An 18,200-nucleotide genomic window follows, 5' to 3' on the forward strand; every position below is an offset into this window, starting at 1 on the left:
ATTCCCCTAGGACTGTTTACTTATGTGTTCAGCATCTGGTACTTTTCTCTGAGTTTGGCACCTTGCTGTTACTGCAGTGTAAATAAATAAGACCAGCAAAATGAGGTTTTTGTTCATGAATAGAGCTGTTGTTGTCAGTGTTTTCTGATAAGATCTGTCTTTTCATGGAAAGGGGCAATAAATCTTTTCTCTTCACAGTTCTGGAATCCTAACAATACAGTATCACTTACTGTGATTTCCTGCCTTTTTTTTTCTTCCTGATTGTATTTTGCTCTAGGAGCACAGAATGGGCTTGGGGGGGCTGCAGAGAAGGAAAGTTGTGTGATGATGCATATTATCCAATAAATACAAATGTCAGGCTGTCAGCTTCATAAGATAAGGCACCAGTAGGAAAAACCCCAAGCCCAGCTGTAAGAGGGACACCCTGGCTGTCCCCTGGCACTGCCTGGTGTGGCACAGGCTCCTCTGCAAGCCAGGGTGAAGTTGTGGCTGTGACTGTCTGTCCCCATTGAGCTTTGCCTCATTGCAAATAACCAGAGGAACCAGGAAACTGCAAGCTGTGAAGTGGCACAAGGTGGTTTTGTATTGCAGGCTGTCAGGCAGGCAAAGCTCGAGGTCTCTGAGATTAAGGACAGCATTTCTGGGGGTCTGGGAGCCCCAGGGATGTCGGTGTGCCCAGTGCAGGGCTGGGAACTCCTGTAGGCTCCAGCTCTGCCAAGTCCCCCAGCCCCTCACGTGGCCTGGAAGCCTCAAGAAGATGAGTTCAGGACAGAATTGCAAAGCTCTGGACTGTGCACTTTAAGATAAAAGTACAGAGATCAGCTCTCCAAGAAGAAGGAAATGCCTTGGTTCAGTTTGATCTCCCTGCAGACCCATCTCCTTTGCCCTGTTTGACAGCAAACCATCAACCCCAGAGGAAAACACAGCATCACACTTTGAGGTGTGTGGTTATAAAAATGGTGCATTAAAATACTCTGAAAGGAAAGGCAATTTTTTTAGTGGTGTATAATGATAAACATATTCAGAAAGTATTTAACTAATTGTAAACTTGGTGATTGAGATGTTTTTGTTTTAGAAAAAATTTCCATCACTGTCTCTGTCAGACAGCAAGAAAAATAGTTCTTTAATAGAGAATTTTCTTTAAACAGCATTTTCTATGGTGAATATGTGTTCTGGTTGTCACAAAATGCTGTTAAGAGGGAGCAGCTTTGATCTTTGACATTGTCATTTTTAATGCAGAAATTTAGCACTGTCTTTCCAGATGTAACCTTTTATCCCAAGCTGGTTTTCCCTTCCCAGTTCTTGGCTGCCTGTGCTCTGGTTTGCATGGGTGGAGGGTACAGTGGCTTTTCCCCTGACACCACCCCAGCACATCAGGCACACGTGGCACTCACAGATCCTGGGCCCCCCTTTTGGACAGCTCAGCTTCCTCTAGGCAAGGATGTTCTGAAATCAAGTGCCCCTCCTGTCCTGTGGGATTCCACTGGTCCTCCTCACTCGTCTTCTGCTATAAATGGGAGAGTAACCAGTGAATTGAAAAGCCCTGGAAGGGACAGTCAATGTTTAATTTTATACCAGAAACCTTTATATTCTTTTCAGCTGCGATAACAAATAGTTGCTTTTTCTGGTTTTAAAAATGAGAAAAGGTCAAACATGAAGGCAAATGAAGAAGGAAATGTATAATGGATTCTGCTGGAGACAATGCACAGCCAGACCTCAAGTTTTCTCCTTCCAGTGCCTAAATTCCAAAAATAAAACTAGCAGAGCAGTTTGAATGGACCAGGCCCTCTGCTTTTCCATCTTCTTTATGCTGCTGCAAAGGGCTGATACTTGTGAATTTAAATCAGACTTCTCTATTGTCTATACATTTTTAGACAAATCAACTTAGTCAATTTTTGCCACATGGAGAAATATTCCCCTCCACAGTGGGACAATTTCAGGAAAACTCCTCTTGTTACTATTGATTCATAGTAAAACTTTGCAACTGGCAGAGGAGATGGCCAAGCTCAAGAGAATTTAGGAATGTCAGTGACAATGAAAAACAGACTGCCTCTCTAGACATTGTTCTGAATTTATGTGAAATATACCTTAAATATGACCCTTCTGGGACTGAGAATTTCAAATGCCATCCGCAGTTCTCTGAAACAACAGCTGAATAACATCACTGAGCAAGTTGTGGTTTAGTAGCTTCTATGCACTGCTCCTCCAGCAGGGAGCACTTTCAACAAGAAAAGTTAGACACTTTAATGGTGCAAGTTAATCACAGGAGCTGTGATTTGTGAGCTGCCCTGCCAAGCAGGCTGGTCAGCAATCTGTTACCTTAATTGCCAGCTCTGTGTCCTCCAGCCCCAGCAGCACCAGGTGCTGAGCTAAATAACAATGTGACAAACACCATAATGACTCAAACAAGGCGTTCTGTATTCATTAAATGTTGCCTGTGATCTCACAGATTTATAATTAGTAGATTTAAGTAACTAAGCCAAGCTGACAGGGACAAAAAGGAGTCAAATATAGAAGAGGAGCATCAGGTGGAGGTCGATCTGTGCTCCCACAGGAAACAAGAAACAAGGCAAGAGGAAATGGACTCCAATTGCACAAGGAAGGATTAGATTGGATAGAAGGAAACATTTTTTGACTGAAGGGTGATCAGACATTGGAACAGGATGGAATCACCATCCCTGTGATGGTGATTGGGGACCCTGTGGCACTTGGGGATGTGGAGCAGTGGTGAACATGGCAGTGCTGAGCTAGCTGTGAACTCTGTAATCTTAGAGGCATTTTCCAACCTTAACAGTTCCATGATTCTATAGATTTATTGTGCTCTTGTAGTCCCAAGAACACTTCCACCATTGCAGATTCCCCACAGCTTTGGCAAAGCCATAAACACCTGCAGTACCCAAAGGCAGCCTCCACTGAAGTCCCTCAAATCTGCAGAATCATCCCCATCTCTGTAGCAATTCTCTATTTCTACACATCTCTCCACTTCAATCCCCTAAATTTCTCCATCACTGCTGGTTGTTCAGCATGCTCACTGGAGACACCAGCAAGGAGATGATCTTTTCATCCCCACATGGAGACCTTCAGTCACATTGTCATGTCAGCTTGTGACTTAGCATGACACCTCATTCCCAGGCCAGCTCCTAGGCTGGCACTATCAAAGTCTTCAGAAACCCCAGCGATTACAAGCATTTTACTCCTGGGGCAGGAATGTATTAAAACAGAACTAAAAATAATCCAAGTGCCTGCAAACCCTGCAGGAAGAGAGGGAAGGAAACCAGCAAACCTGGTCTACATTCCTTTTTTAACTTCAAGCACTTTAATCCAATAACAGAAAACAAAGGAATCTCAGACCACCTCTTATGATTTGCTAGAGGGAGCACAGATCTATTTCTAGCTGTGAAAGTCATTCAGCAAAGGCAGAAGCTCTCTAGACACACTGAACTGCTCTACTCAGCCTGAAATCAATGGAAATTATATTGGATGCTTATGTAGGTGTTACTAATAGTTCTTACACTCAAATATGAAATGTTTGTCAGTCTTGTTGGCCATCTCTTTTTTTTGGCTGACCATTAAGGAGGGGGGTTTAGTGTTTTTTCTATGAGCTTTCACTCTAATTTCTGCTTTTTTTCCTATGCATGTCTCTAGATGGCACCTAGGTCTTACACTGGGGAATTCGGTTTTCTTCCTTGGCTGAAAAGAAGATAGAAAAAAATCAGCTGTTGAGGAATAATTTCTACTGAAACAAAACAAAACAAAACCATTCTTTTGTGTCTGGTACAGAATGTTTCTTTTTAAAGTCCTGCCTCCCCTCATCTTGCAGAGCCTTCGAGGCTTGCCAGGGCACAGCCCTGCTGTGTTTGCATGCCCTGCTCCCCCTCGGTGCAGATGGTGCCCAGCAGAGGTGACTCATGGACGGGGTGGCAGTGACAGTGCTTGGGGCACTCTCCCCTGGTAGCTGGACCACAGAAACATGTAATGGGGCTGAGTCACTGTGCCAGAGCACTGCAGGCTCCCCGACACACTCACTTTCCTGTCATTTTGTCACACGTTTAGAAAACCTTCCTCTCACGCTGTTTATTCATTATGAGGTTTGTGGTTTTTTTGTTGTTTCTTTCTGGCAAACAGAGAGTCTGCTTGTAGGTTGTGATGATACAGCTTGAAATACCAAGAGAAAAAAGAATAATACGTGCTTGTGTGGTATCTCCAAGCATCCAGAGGGGGTTCTGCAATAAGCCATCAGGAAAGAGAAAAGCAGAAGTGCAGACAGCGTGTCAGGAACACACAAAAGCACACTGAGAATTCATCCCCAGTTCAATACTACTGCAATCACTCCAGGAATGCATTTGGGCTCCTGGCCAGAGAAATGTTTTATCATACTCATAACTCGTGTGTTTAGGATTCTTGGGCAGACATTTAAAGCTCAGCTCTGGAGGAAAAACTGCCTTATTGCAACTGCTGTTTGCTTCACTGATGTTTTTTGTACAGTCTCAAAAGTGTTTTCACAGGGACTGGAAAGAATGTACCATCTCTTCCAGAGAAGAGAGAGAACCTCTGAAGGTTAGGGGACACAAAGGAATTTTTTCTCCTCTACTGTGCAGATTGCTGCTCTCCTTAAGATTTCCAAAAGCTCTTTTTACTTCCTAACAAGGTCTGGCAGTAATACCAAGATGCTCTCAGTCAAACCCTGCTGACCATCCAGCTGCCAAATGAGAAATACACTGAGATTTTATTTATTTTTTTTCAGAAGCAGCATTAATTTCTTCTGGGCCTCCTGTAACTACTCACACCCAACATCCAGAGCATAAGGGGGGAAAGAAAGGAAGGTTCATAGTACCAGACTGAATGGCCTTCCAAGAGTTTTCTTTTCCAGGAGTTCCTCTTCTTCCCTTTTCTTCAAGAGCAACAAGGCAGCTCTTGCCTAGGGCAGCACCCTGCATTCAGTATTATTTGCTAGCAGATGTGGGATGTGCTTTACAGTTACAAGCAACCATAGATCCTGCTTTCATGAAGTCAGATAGATGAAGCTTTGCCATGGTCCCATATGTCCTTCAGCCCTCCCTTTTGTCATTTAACCTTTTTTTATTACATTTTTCCTAATCAGCACTGTGGATGGATGAAACACAAAGGCTGTTTGACACAGATGGGAGGAAAGATGTTCCATGTGCTTTAGGGGATTGGTGCAGATGGTAGGTTCAGTTTTTGTCCATCAGCACAATGCACCAGCCTGCAGAACTGGGACTCTGCAGAGGTCACCTGAGTGAGGATCTTTGGAGTTCTTGTGGTCACAGAGCTGTCACAGACCTGAAGTGTTTTGGCCATGGATTTACTTCTCTGCTGTGTGTTACAAGGCAGGAATAAAGTTTAGGTCTCAGGAAAAAGAGATGCTAAATATATATATATGGAGTACCAGCTACACGCTCTGCAGTCAGATAAAAGACCAGCCAAAATAATGGGGAGAAAGTGCAATGAAAGTTGCAATATGTGGCCAGTACTTTGCCACAAATTAGGCACAGGGACTGTAGGGACTACTGAACATGAATGATCTTGCTCACTTGGAATATACTGCTGCTGCTATCTTAAATTCCTGAAAATCCTCAGAGAAGAGCAGTGCCATTAGCTTTTTGGAGTTCCTTAGCGAGGGCAGGGAGCCAAACTGACATAGAAAAGTATTTTAATTAGTGTATTTCAGAGCTTCTCAGAATGAAGCCAAATCTTCTGAATCAGAAAAGAAAAAAAAAATCCTGGCTATCACAGAGATCTCTTTTGTAGAAACTCACTGTTCTCTTCAGTAGTTGAGAGTGTGGCCTGATACAACTTGAATACAGCAGTTCAATATTGAACATTTCCTGCCAAGAAACTGTCCTCTTTGTTAGGCATGGTCATCTTAGTCAAGTGAGTGAAGACGACACCCAAAGTGCATGAACACTGAATAGATAAGGAGCTGTGAGGCTTGCTCACATCCCAGCACATTTGGAATACTGACTCTCCTGGGAGGACAACGTTTAAGATTAATTGATCAAAGTAATTTCAGTCCCATTTAGTGTGATGGATCTCAGGAGTAAAGCAGCCTTTGCTTGTGATGAGCATGAGTAATATGGGGAGCCAAAGTAAAAATATTCATCAGTGAAAATATCTCTGCCCCCAGGTGTCCTAAACACACAGAGCAAAGGACCATGCACTAGTCCTGAGGCAAACGTGCTGATCTTCCCAACCAAACCAAGCCTTACAAGACAGATGGGCACTGAAAGAGCAGATCCCAGTGGAAGTGACGGGACACACAAAGAAGGAAAAGAGGTCAGCAGTAAGGATTATTAGGAGAGGGATTTCACAGCTGTATTTTGGGAGGAGAGGGGTAAAAAGGCAGCAGGAAGAGCTCTCATGGCACAGTGAAAGTAGCAGAACAGGCACGATGGAGTTAACCCAAGCAGCAAATAATAGAAGGATCAACATGTTTTACTAACAAGAGCAAAGCAGCTGAAGGACAGCTCCCTGCAGAGACCCGCGCTCCTTGCAGAGGCGGCAAGGAGAATAAAAGCTCTTGGGTTGTGATTAAAGTCTTGTTTGTGCCAGAAACACCTACTTTTCCCACTCCTCCCTTAATTCAATGATTTGCCTGCATTGTCCTTTGGGGCTCACTCTCACACACACACTGGAACCCCTCAGCCTTGCTCTCCTGAGGCACCTCAGCTGCCTTCGGGTGCTCAGGCAACAGGATTGTGAAAAACACAGCTCAGAGACCCGTGGGCAAGGAGAGTGCTGGTGAGATCCAAGCTGAGAATGTACAATTAATCACACAGGCTGGGTTCTGTGCTCTTCAGGGGGTGATTTCAAAATGGAAGCCCCAGATGCTGCCCTTGGAGCCAACACCTGAGCCTTGGCTGCCACTGGGGCTGAGACACTGAAATGAAACCTGTGCCAGGAATGCTGCAGGCTGCTCCCTTCCAGGGGAATGATTCAGCGTGGCAGCTCTCAGGAGAAGCAGCAGCTTCAATGAGAGCTGAAGGTGCCAGTTTCTGCTAATGTTACTTTTTTTTTTTAAGCTGTCTTCTGTGTGTTAACATTGATGGACTTACTGCACATATCGGGGATTTGAAGCATTCAGCATCAACCATGGAGGACATTCACCCAAGGCACAAACCCTCAAAAACAGATAAATGCCAGATCATGACAGTCTCCAGATCTCTGGTGTCAGGGCTGAATTATGAGTAAGAAAAGCTGGTAGTAGAATATAAACCCTGGCCTGACTGTGCCAAATAAAGCCTCACCCTCTGCTGGCCCTCCCCAGGCTCTCTGCTACTCTTCCTCTTTCCCTGGTGAAAACTCTTGCTGCAATAAGTGCAATACCTGTCTTTTCCCAGGACCATTATGGATACAGGTGCCCATTCCAGAATGTTCTCTGATGTTCAACAAAGTAAAAGGCATCTGAAATGATCCACAGTGACAGCTATGAACCCACACACAAATTGGAGTCAGTAAGACAAGGAACCAAGGGCTCACAGGGCATTTAGTACCAAACACCCTTTGCTTTCTGTTCAGGTGGGTGAGTGAGGAGGGTCAGGATCCCCCTTCAGGCTGGCAGGTCCCAGGCAAGGCCCAGATGAGATCGGATGTGTTCACGTGAGACCTGGCCAATTCCATCAGCACAGAGTGAGTTTGCATGTCTGACCACGCTTTTTCTGTTCCTGCAGGATGGATGACATCCAGCTGTGCAAAGACATTATGAACCTTAAGCAAGAGCTGCAGAGCTTGGTAGCAATCCCAGGTAATGGCTGTCTCCATGCAGGAGATTGTACCTGTGTTCCTGACATCATCCCCTCCTGTGCATCACCCACCCCTGCCCCAACAATCAGAATCTCCTCCCCACAAGGTGGAGTTTCACCTCTCTTTCCTCTAGTCTTTAATTCCCTTTTTCCTGCCCATCTCTAATCTCCGTGTCTCTAAATTTCTTTTCATGCTGTATTTCACTGCTCCCATGGCAGCAACCCTGCAAATATCACTCGAACAAGAACACATTCCTTATTTCTTGCACTCCCTTGGCAATCTCAAGGGAACCAAGAGGCACAGAAATTGTCAGGTAGAAAAGACAAGTGCTGAGATACCAGAGATAAAAGAGGGAGAGGAGAAGGATTTATAATCATCACTATGAATGTGATTGATTTTTTCCTTGCTACACCAATCCATTGTCACACCTGTAGTTAAATCTACCTTGTAGGGTCATGAACAACAGGATTCTACAAAAAGCAAGGCCCAAAACTGTGGTTTGTGTTTTACCATAAATCCCTGCAAACTCACTGTTTGAAGGAGGAACAGAGTTGTGGGCAGTTCTGCAGTGCTTGGCTCAAAACTCCAGCTGCCATCAGTGAGGAATTTCACTTCACTACAGCTTTGCCATTTTAGATGATCCACACCAGCCCCACTCTGTTCAAGAAAAAAATAGGCAGATCCTGCAAAACACTCAGCAGCTGCAGCAGGCCATTCACACCACCTCTTACTGCACAGCCTCCAGCACCCTGCAGAAGTAATTTGCTCCTGTTTAACTATGAAGTCCAAGTTTTGACTATCCTTTGGTTATCCTCATTTTTCCTCCTCACATTTTATTGTGCAACTTTGAAGGACAACTTTCTCCTCAGAAAGGAGAGAGAAGGTCACTTGTGACACAGGAAAGAGGTCTACTCTGAAAACACCACTCTTAGCTGTGCAAGAACTTCGCCACATTTTGCACCTAACAGAAATAGATTAATAATATTTCTTACTTTTTCTTTCCCTATACTTCTTAGTAGATGTTACAGTTTAAATTTTTAATAGTAACACTGTTGGTTCGTTATCTGTGCAAATGGAAAGGGTTACAGATCCTAGAAGGTATCTGTGAATGATGCCCCTTGCCTCACTTTTCTGCTCTGCAAGCTTTCCTGTCCAGACCATTAACTAACAGATAGGGTTAATCAGCTTTCATTCTTTTGATGTTTCTGCTGTTTGGGTTTTGGTGGGGTTTTTTTATCTTTTAGAAATGATTTTCCAGTCTCAAGGCCTCAAGCAGAGACCCACACTTGGCAAATCTCAGCAAAGTTAAGAATCCAACAGGGGAAGTTCCAGCAGCAGCATCTCCAGGCAGGATCAGCAGCTTGGTCTGAGCAGAGACAAAGCTGCTGCTGGCACAGCGTGTGCCTAACCTAGAAAAACACTTGCCACAAATGGATTAATCCACAGGATTAATTATAATTTTCCTGTAAGAATACAGATTTGTATGGAGAGCTGCTCTTTGGTTTCAGTGGACACAGTTTAGCCAATTTCAGTAGATACGGAATCAGTCTTTTAGTACACAGAATAGGCAATATTTTGTCACATATATTAATATTTTTAGTAGACAGTTTCCTGATGGATATAATGGGAGAGCACATCTCAATTTAGGAAAAGGATAGATTAAAAGGAAGTAGAAATTAGCTTCTACCTTCAGAAGTGAGGGAGGTCCTTGCTTCTTAGCCAGAAGAGACAAAGCAAGAAAAAGCAGTGGCTTCTAAGCATTCTCTTTTTTTTAAATCTGTACTAAAATAAATTATTTTCAAGTTTCTGATTAATTTAGCTATTTAAAGTGTCTTATAACGTAAATTAGCAGACATAACACAGCTCAGGTGCATCAGACTGCGGGCAGCTCACTCTTCTTCCCCCAGCTCTCCCTACTGAATTGTGCAGTTCTCTGAACACAATTCTACTGCCCCAAACCCAAAATCTTGATTTAATACAAAGTGTCTTCATGGCTGATCAAAATTTTCAACTTGGATGAAATATGTGAGGTTGGATTTGCCTCTGGCTTTCTCATCTCTGCTGCTTTTGCTAGGTTTGAAGAGTTCTGTCTTAAATACATTTGCTTTATAGCCTGAAATGACAGCTCTGTAATCCCTAACATTTATGACTTTTAGTTTGCAACAGGCACATCTTTCATGCCACAAAAATTGTTGTTTATAGACAACCTAGCCATTCCAGACTGGCCAATTAAAAGGACATGTATTAATTACTCAGATTTTTGAAGTACAGGGAAAATAAACTTGCATTTATTTTGCCACGTTTTACAACTGATGGTAGTTGTGGGGATTTGCAGCTCACCTGCCTTGTCAGAGTAGAAAAAAAAAGTGTTTTCACCAGCCAAAGCTGTCTTGAAATACAAAGAATGAGTTCCTTTTGGTGTGACCTCCTTTCCCCTGAGGTCAAATGGAGTTTGTACACTGGATTTTAACAAAGCATCTTGAACTATTTTCTTGCCAAAGCCCTTAAAAAAATTCCAAGCAATGTCTTGCAGAGTGACTGGGTATTAAAAGCAGACTTGGCAAAGCCCACAGAGCCTGCAGACCATTAAGCTGATCAGAGTCAACAGCAGCAAGTGCAGAGAGCACAGGCAGTGACCTGGCTTGCTGGGGTTTGGTGACTCAGGTCTGCAAAACCATGGACTTCAATCTCTGTTGATTCTCAGACATCTGCAATGTCCCACACCACCCCCTCACACTCCCCAGAGCCCAAAGCAATACACTTTTTTCTCTGTTTTTGACCAGAAAAAGAAAAAACAAAGATGGAGAAGCAAAGAGAGGATGAACTGATTCAGAAGATTCATCGACTGGTACAAAAAAGAGATTTTCTTGTAGATGATGCAGAGGTGGAGAGATTACGGTAAGAACCAAGAGCAACTGAACTGATATAGTGACATTCCACAAGCCTAATGGTACAATGGATTAAGTGACAAAACTTAAATCAACATTAATGGGAGAGAATTGGTCCTTCGAAACAACTTACCAAGTTAAAAGGCTCCTCCCCATTCCATAGGAAAAACATTAAAATTAGATTACTCTAATTCTGTGGCTCTTTATCCCATTAATAGTTCAGTCATCTCATGAATAACAGGGAGCTTTGGTCTCTTATTTCCTACCAGAAACAGTCTGGGCATTTACCATTTAAAAGAAAAGGATTTATGCTGCTACCAGGGAATTCTCTTGTCATAAGAAGTAGGCATGAAATGGAATTCTACAAAGGACATGTTTGTAGGCATCTAAATCTCTCCTGTTTTAATTATTCATGTTGTCAGTTTGATTACTACTATTCCCATCCTGTCATACTGCAACAACCCAAACAACAATAAAAAACCCCCAAACCAACTAAAAAACACTCAGTGGTACAGCCCAAGACAGAGGCAGGTTCTGAAGGGTTTCATCTCCCTAGCTCAGCCCAAAGTTGCCAAGAAAGTTGTAGTCTTCCTCCTAAGTTCACTTCCAGCACCCAAATCCAATCTTTTGTTGGAGATCAACACTCTACAGAGTCAGTTTTGCTCTTACTTCCCCCTCTTTCAGCAGTAAAGACTCCATCCATTTATCCAAAATGACAATATCTCCTCCAACACATTTAAATTCTGAGCAAGTGAGGAGAGGATAAAGCAAAGATTTGCCAGAGTCCTGCAGCTGATCAAAGAGAGCTGGCCCAAGGCAGCAGCTGAGCAGCCTGAGCTAGAACTGCACCCACAGCTCTCACTGAGTGTGCAAACAGCAAAAGCCTCACAGCAGTTTTCATTTACACAAATATTTTGCTTTTTAATAAGCGGCAAATCAAATCTTTCTAAAAATAGCAAAAAAGTTTATTGTTTATCAATGACTTTATCCTAAGTGCTCTAGCTTTTACTGTCCCATTTACAGAGAAAACTGTCATTCCTCTAACATTTATCTTCCCTCTTTCCACCAGGGAAAAAGAAGAAGACAGAGAGATGGCTGAGTTCCTTCGCACCAAGTTAAAACCCATAGACAAAGCAACACAGTCTCCTACCAGTGAGTTCCTAATCATTAAGAAAAAAGCAAGAACAAAAGGAAAAACTCCAAAGACAACTGATTAAAAGAGCATTTTCACAGGGTAGCCTCTGGCAAAAGCTAGGTGAAGCTAGCTAGATCACCTAGAAACAACACAGGGTGTCAGCAACTGCTGGCCACTTGGACTTCAGATACCAAATTACCCCTTAAAACTGAATTTCAGTCACCTATGGCCACTTCAAAACTGCTCTTTGTGTTTGAAATGTGCAAAGTATATTTGTATACACAGTGCACCAAGCTGGTTTTCTAAGCAGTTAGATTTTTATTAATATTTTCCTATCTCTTTCTGCAAAAATAACTGAAAAAAACCTCTTCAGATCCATGCTTGAATATCTGAAACAAAGTTCACCTGTTTTAGTGCAGTCACGATGGAAACGAGACAAAAGACTGCAACCTTCCCCAGCTGACCCAAATTTCTTACACCTTGCCATCAGAAACAGGATTTTGAATCACCCCAACCCACACCACTTGTAGACAGAATGGCAAACATTGGTTTCTGAGAGACTTAAGTGGATTGCACGACCCTTTGAAGCTTTTAGCTGCAACTTTCAAACAGAACAGCCACAGCAGGAGCTCTAGAAGTTCACAGATTGATTTTACCCTGTCTCAAGGTGAGCTCTCAGGCAGGAGTCAAGTGAGAGCAGAGCCCTTCTCAGAAAGGGACTTTGGTTCACCAGCTGCAGAGGTTTGTGTAAAACATTTTGCCATTTTGCACAGCTCAAGATCTTGCTCAGGCGTTCTCAGAGGGACTGGAGTGACCGTGAAGTTCAAGAACAAGGTTGAGAAGAGACCTTTAAAGATGCATCACTAATTATTTATACCCCCTTAGTCACAGGGAGCATGACTCATCTCCCTTGTTAGTTTACTTTGTCATTGCTTTTAAATGCAGCTTGAGAGATAAAAACATTCTTTTCACCCTGAAAAATGAAAACCTACCTTTATCCTGTTCTCTTAATTACAGCATCCAAGCTGAGGAGAGAATAAATTCTAGGAATATTTTTGTTTCCTTATTGGGAGTTTAACAGTGAACTGACTTTGTGAAAGGACCCATTATCTGACCCCTGGCTGTGAAAAGGGACACCAGCCTTGAATTAGATGCAAGTTTACCCTCCCTTTGAGATGTGTGGATCCTTTAGCTGCTCTTAACACCCTTCCCTGAAGAGATAAAACTTTTTGAGCAATTTCAAACCACACAAAGTGTATTGTTCAAACCTGAGTTGAAAAATTCAGGGTGGGTGGAGAGAGGGTGGGAAAGGTTTGCACCCTAAGTGGGCAGAAACAGCTGGAGCAGCTCGTGGTACTAATGGTGTCCTGTTTTGAACATTGCAGGCAGCCCAGCAGAAAAGAAGGCAGAACCTCCTCCAAGCAAGCCCACCATTGCCAAGGCAGGGCTGGCAATTATTAAAGATTGTTGTGGGGCCACACAGTGCAACATCATGTAGAGCCCTGGGCTGCCCACCCTGCTTGTCTTTTCAATGTTTCCATGGAGAGGAACTGGCTGGAGAGGGGAACCAACAGCGTCCTGCTGAGGGAGGCAAGAGCAGCTGGCACAAGTGTAATCTATGGACTGGACAATGGCAGGATCTTCACTGTTGCATGGATCACTCTACACGCATGCCTAAAAACAAAAGAAATCTATATAGTGGCTGTCCAGGGACCAGAAGAGATCAGCAATAGTCAAAAAACACCCCCGTGATACAGGTGAATGAAAAGGGGCTATATCTTATCCACTATGGTGTAAAACAGTAATTTTAATAGGCTATAATTTTATAAGAATATGTTGTACACTTCTCCCCCCCGTGACAAACTGCACTCAAAAATTGCCAAATTATTTTGGCTACTTTTCAGAACAAAAGCCACAAGTAGCAGTGCTATAATAGCACAAGTGATAGAGGAAACAACTGTAGGGTAACTGATGTTGCATACAAAATACCAAACTTGTGTGATGTTCAACTACTTTGCTGTGGAGTTTCATTTCAAATTCTTCCTAAAGAATGAGATCAGTGACAAGGATGCTGCAAGTAGCTGCAGATTTTTATATCCCACATGATACCTGAATTACTCAAGTCAAATTAATATTGCTTGCACCAGGGGAAATAAATCCCTGGCAAAGCTTTAGCAAAGCACAGCTCCAGTAATCTGCAAATTGATGATGCAGTCCAAGGTTGTGTCACTTCTGTTTTAGATCTCCACCTCCCATGAAGTAAGAGAAATATTCACCCAGGGTTTTATCCATTTTTACAAGCTACATGCAGTAGGAAATCACACATCACTGAGAGATTGCTGGGAGAAGAACAGAAGACAAAATTTAACTATTACTGAAACTATACTTAAACCAAGTATTAACTGTATATTTTGTGACCACAAGAAATATAAACTATCCATAAAAAAAGCATAGGAAGACACAAGACACCCAAGACAAATTGGCCACAACACAAATATACTGATACAGAAATAGGTATTTGTGGCAGGAAAATCACATTCTATATAAAATGGGTTTAAAATTAAGGGAAATACAGAAATACTTGTCTGTGTTTCACCAATAAGTGTGTTTCTGGTCTCTATGCAGATTAAGCCTTGTGGAATCTAATATCTTTATATTAGCTGTCAGTAGCTGGTTTGTCTGTGTGATGGTATTCCATATAAATGTACTGTGATAGGTGTAAATAGTAAAATAAACGTACATGGATCTAGTGTGACAATCTCAGGCTTAGAAATAACAAAAGATAGCAAAAAGTTCCTAAAATAATGTTTTGCAAAAGGAACTTCCATTTTGTGAAGCCAGCCAAGTGAAGTGTGTGCTTATATACCAAGGAACCACAGTATAGGAATGGATAAAAATTAACAGCAGTTACCCCAAAAGGATAAAGTTATTTTTTTAGAGAGAAAAAATATCTTATTAAGGTTGAAGGCAATAGACACCACCTAAAGTAACTCAGATTATTCTTATACAAATAAAACCTAATCCCTAGCACTGGCTGATTTGATGAAAAACACTTGCATTTCCAGAATAATTTCAGTATTGCAGATTCACTTGAGATGAAGAACCAATGTCACTAACTACCTTAAGTTTTAAGGATAAAAGAGGAAAAAATACAAAAGGTTTCCACTAAGACATGAAGCACTTTAATTACTTTGACCAAAGATGCAGGAAAGAGAACAAAGGCTGACTCTCATGGTTATTGCATCCTTGTTGAGACATAAAACACATTGAGTTCTGTAGCTGTTCAAATCTGTCCCTGGTGTGGCTTGGACTCTGCATGGCACCTGTGTGCATTAACACAGGCATGGGGAAAACTGTTTAGGGCATGAATACACACTGGGGGGAAAGAAACAGCCCTTGGCTTCTGTAAAATTCTACAGCCTCTTGCTGTACCCAGCTAAGACATCAGGAAGGGTCAGTAGCTTAAGAGGCAGATGTTCAGTGTCATTAATAAAGGCAAATGGAAGTCAGGGAAGAAGCTGCAGTGAAGCACCAAACTTTAAACCTTAGGGGGATCAGCTGTGAATGCCACTAATAAAGGTCCAGAAGGACTTTGCACATGGTTTTTAAGGCCTGAGGTGACTTCTGCATATCAGTGTTTAACCCAGGCTGTGCTGATGATTGGGGTGATCCCTACAGGCTGCTCAGAATCCACAGTCACTTGGGAATAAAGTGAAGTGAGTACAATGTAGGTTTCCATGAAAAAATTTCATTAGCAAGACACAGAGTTAGACATTCTTGGGAAGCAACACTCATGACCAGGCTACAGAGCCATCTCCTTTAATTAAAACCGAGACAAAACACAGCAAGTAGAAATGTGCAATATTCTTACAGTTAAGCACTGGCAGCCAGTGCCCCAAAGGGACTTGAACTCCAGCAGTGTTAATGAGAGGGGACTTAATTTTCAGAAGTTCTAGCTTGGCTCAGCTGGAAGGTTTTCTGTGTGCCAGTTTTTGTTTTTAATTAGCAAATACTTCATTTCTGTGTTTATTTGGGTGGGTTTGAAGAGCTTGCCTGCAGTGCACAAGTGGTTCCTTCAGCAGTGGGTCAGTGATGCTGCTCAGCAATAAAGTCCTGGAGTTTTTGGACTGTAAGGTCAGATTCTCAACTGTGTTCCACACTGGTTTAGCGTTGCCTATCTAGAACACAGCAGAGCCCTTATGGCTGATGGCAAAGCAAATGGCTGCAATTAAACAAATTAAACTTAGGAAGGAATTAAGTGTAAAAATCTTGACCCTTATTTTTAAAAACCAGACTAAATCACTGAATATCCCAAGAAGCAGGGGCTTTGTAACTTCCATGATCCTGTGAGCACATTATACAATCCCCATGCAGAAATCAGCAGAGTATCAGACAAGTATCTTTAGGTGACTATATGGAGCAACTGGCATCATTTCAGAGTTGATTTTCAGCTATCAGTCACTGTCAGCAGAGAGGGACATTGATTGATTGAAGCACTCAGTATCTCTTCTGGAAATCCTGGCTATTTATCACTTCAGAAAGAAGGCAGAAGGCAAGGCATTGGAAAAGGAAGAATGTGTGGAAGAATGTGTAAGGTGGATTTGACACAGAAACATGACTGTACTCAGGAAAGGATCTTGGTCTACTGAGAAAAACAAAAGTGCTGAAATGCTATTTGTACAAATCACGAATTCCACCAGCAAATGGTTCTCTTGTACCTTCCCCTAGGCCTACTGAATCTCTTCCAAGTCAAACATATTTCCAAATAAACTAAGCTGCTGTGTTATACTAAGGCTTTGTTTCTTCCTGTTAATGAAGGAAAAGTTGGCTGTGGAGTGGAATGGGATGCACTTCCTGTGCTGCTACAGCCCAGAGCCTGCACAGGTTACAGACAGTTCCCAGCCCTACACTGGGAATATAAGGGTCCAACACATCTGAGTAGCAAAAGAATTGCCAAGTCAAAAGAGCCATGGTATTATTGAAATTAAAAAATGCTCTTCCACCCCAGCATAAATGCTACCACTGTTATCAAAGTGCAGCTTGTTTCACATGACCCCATCCATCCTAGAAACAGCCAGGCAAACAGACTGCTTTCAAACAGGATCACTGCAAAAATATTCCTTAAAGCCCAGAACCTCCTGTCCCTTCCATGTGCACAAACACTTCACATGGGATCCTGAGAACACCTCAGCAGCAACTCAGTCTGAGAGATGAGTAAGGAGGTGTCTCACAGGAGATCTCCCCTCACATTTAAGTCTGCTTTCTTTATAGCCTTTGTTTCTTAACGAGAGGAAGTTTTCTGTAGCAGCACTTCATGGGAGATTGAAAGAATTGTGGTAAGACACCAAGAGATGTTTAAACTGATACCTAAAAAGTAAATCTCATCAGTTACAGACATCAAGTGGATTTTAGCAGGCTTGTTCACAAACACAGAGATGACTGCAGCTAGTATCAAGTTTCTTACAGCAAATTACCTCATCCCATCCACACCAACAGAAGAGTTTGTTGTTTTTCTCCTTTGTGACACAGAATAGCTCCTCTGGCAGGATGCAATTCTTCACTTTTGAATTCAATAACTGACTGGAAACTTGAGCCATGGCATGACATATAATAGTGCTTTGACAGCCATGTCAAAAATGCTCAAACAACACCCTGAAGTGGCATTTCAGAAATTTCTTGTAAAATAGCATTCTCTAGTTAGATCAATCAGCTTTCTGCAGCACACATATAGCACTACAAGCCATGTTAATAACCACTTGAATTAGGATTTTTTTCTGTCTTTATCTGCCTAAGTAATACTAAACAAAACCAGTCATATAGGAAGGAATACAGCATTAAAAGTAATGCTTGCTAGAAAAATACTGTTATAATAGGAGTTAATCCATAGCTCACCATGCAACTAGTCTGTCCTGCTACATTATGGCAAGCTAAACAAGCCATATTAATTTTAGAAAAAAAATGAAAGCTATTTCCATCACTTTTTTACTAACTTAGAACAGATGGCTTAACATAAAACGAGAATGAAAGAAGTAGGAATGTTTGCAGCACAAAACCAAAGCAGTATTTAAAATCAAACTCATCTTTTGAAGGTAATCACATACCAGGTGCTGAAGGATTTGACTCATTCATTTACTCAAAAACATTTACAACTACTGAAAAATGAAATTACAGAGTGGTGATTATAGGGTCTGTGCTGCTGCTGCAGGAAGTTTTTACAAACCACCTGTTCCTCCTTTCAAAGAGGAATATTAATTATTTTCAAGAGGGATATTTATTACACTGTTTATGAAGAGCTTCCCACTAAGTTTTTAGGTAGTTACTTTAGAATTGTTTACTTTAGGTAGTTACTTTAAAATTGTACTCTGGAAGGTCAAGTGATTGCTTATCTGCAGCAGGCCTGACATTTGCTCCAGCAG

General features: G+C 42.1%; 2 protein-coding genes across 3 annotated transcripts in view; one reads left to right on the forward strand and one right to left on the reverse strand.

The window, feature by feature from the left end:
- BMERB1 (bMERB domain containing 1) overlaps positions 1-13,310 on the forward strand; it is a 44,276-nt gene extending 30,966 nt beyond the window's left edge. Inside the window, exons 3-6 of the mRNA XM_063414672.1 lie at positions 7,689-7,762; positions 10,545-10,659; positions 11,719-11,801; positions 13,170-13,310. Coding sequence (XP_063270742.1) covers positions 7,689-7,762; positions 10,545-10,659; positions 11,719-11,801; positions 13,170-13,282 — 385 coding nt within the window. The 3' untranslated portion in view covers positions 13,283-13,310. The remainder of the gene's footprint in view (positions 1-7,688; positions 7,763-10,544; positions 10,660-11,718; positions 11,802-13,169) is intronic.
- The window catches only part of MARF1 (meiosis regulator and mRNA stability factor 1), a 50,988-nt gene that overhangs the window by 8,192 nt on the left and 24,596 nt on the right, over positions 1-18,200 (reverse strand). Inside the window, exon 27 of one of the 2 annotated variants that reach the window (XM_063414668.1) lies at positions 13,300-13,458. The exons of the other annotated variant lie outside the window; for it this stretch is intronic. Within the exon in view, the coding sequence (XP_063270738.1) occupies positions 13,442-13,458 (17 nt within the window). The 3' untranslated portion in view covers positions 13,300-13,441. Of the gene's footprint in view, positions 1-13,299; positions 13,459-18,200 lie in introns of those variants that run through there. 2 annotated transcript variants of the gene reach the window in all.

The sequence above is a fragment of the Prinia subflava genome, chromosome 17 (assembly GCF_021018805.1).
Source record: "Prinia subflava isolate CZ2003 ecotype Zambia chromosome 17, Cam_Psub_1.2, whole genome shotgun sequence".
Lineage (NCBI taxonomy): Eukaryota > Metazoa > Chordata > Aves > Passeriformes > Cisticolidae > Prinia > Prinia subflava.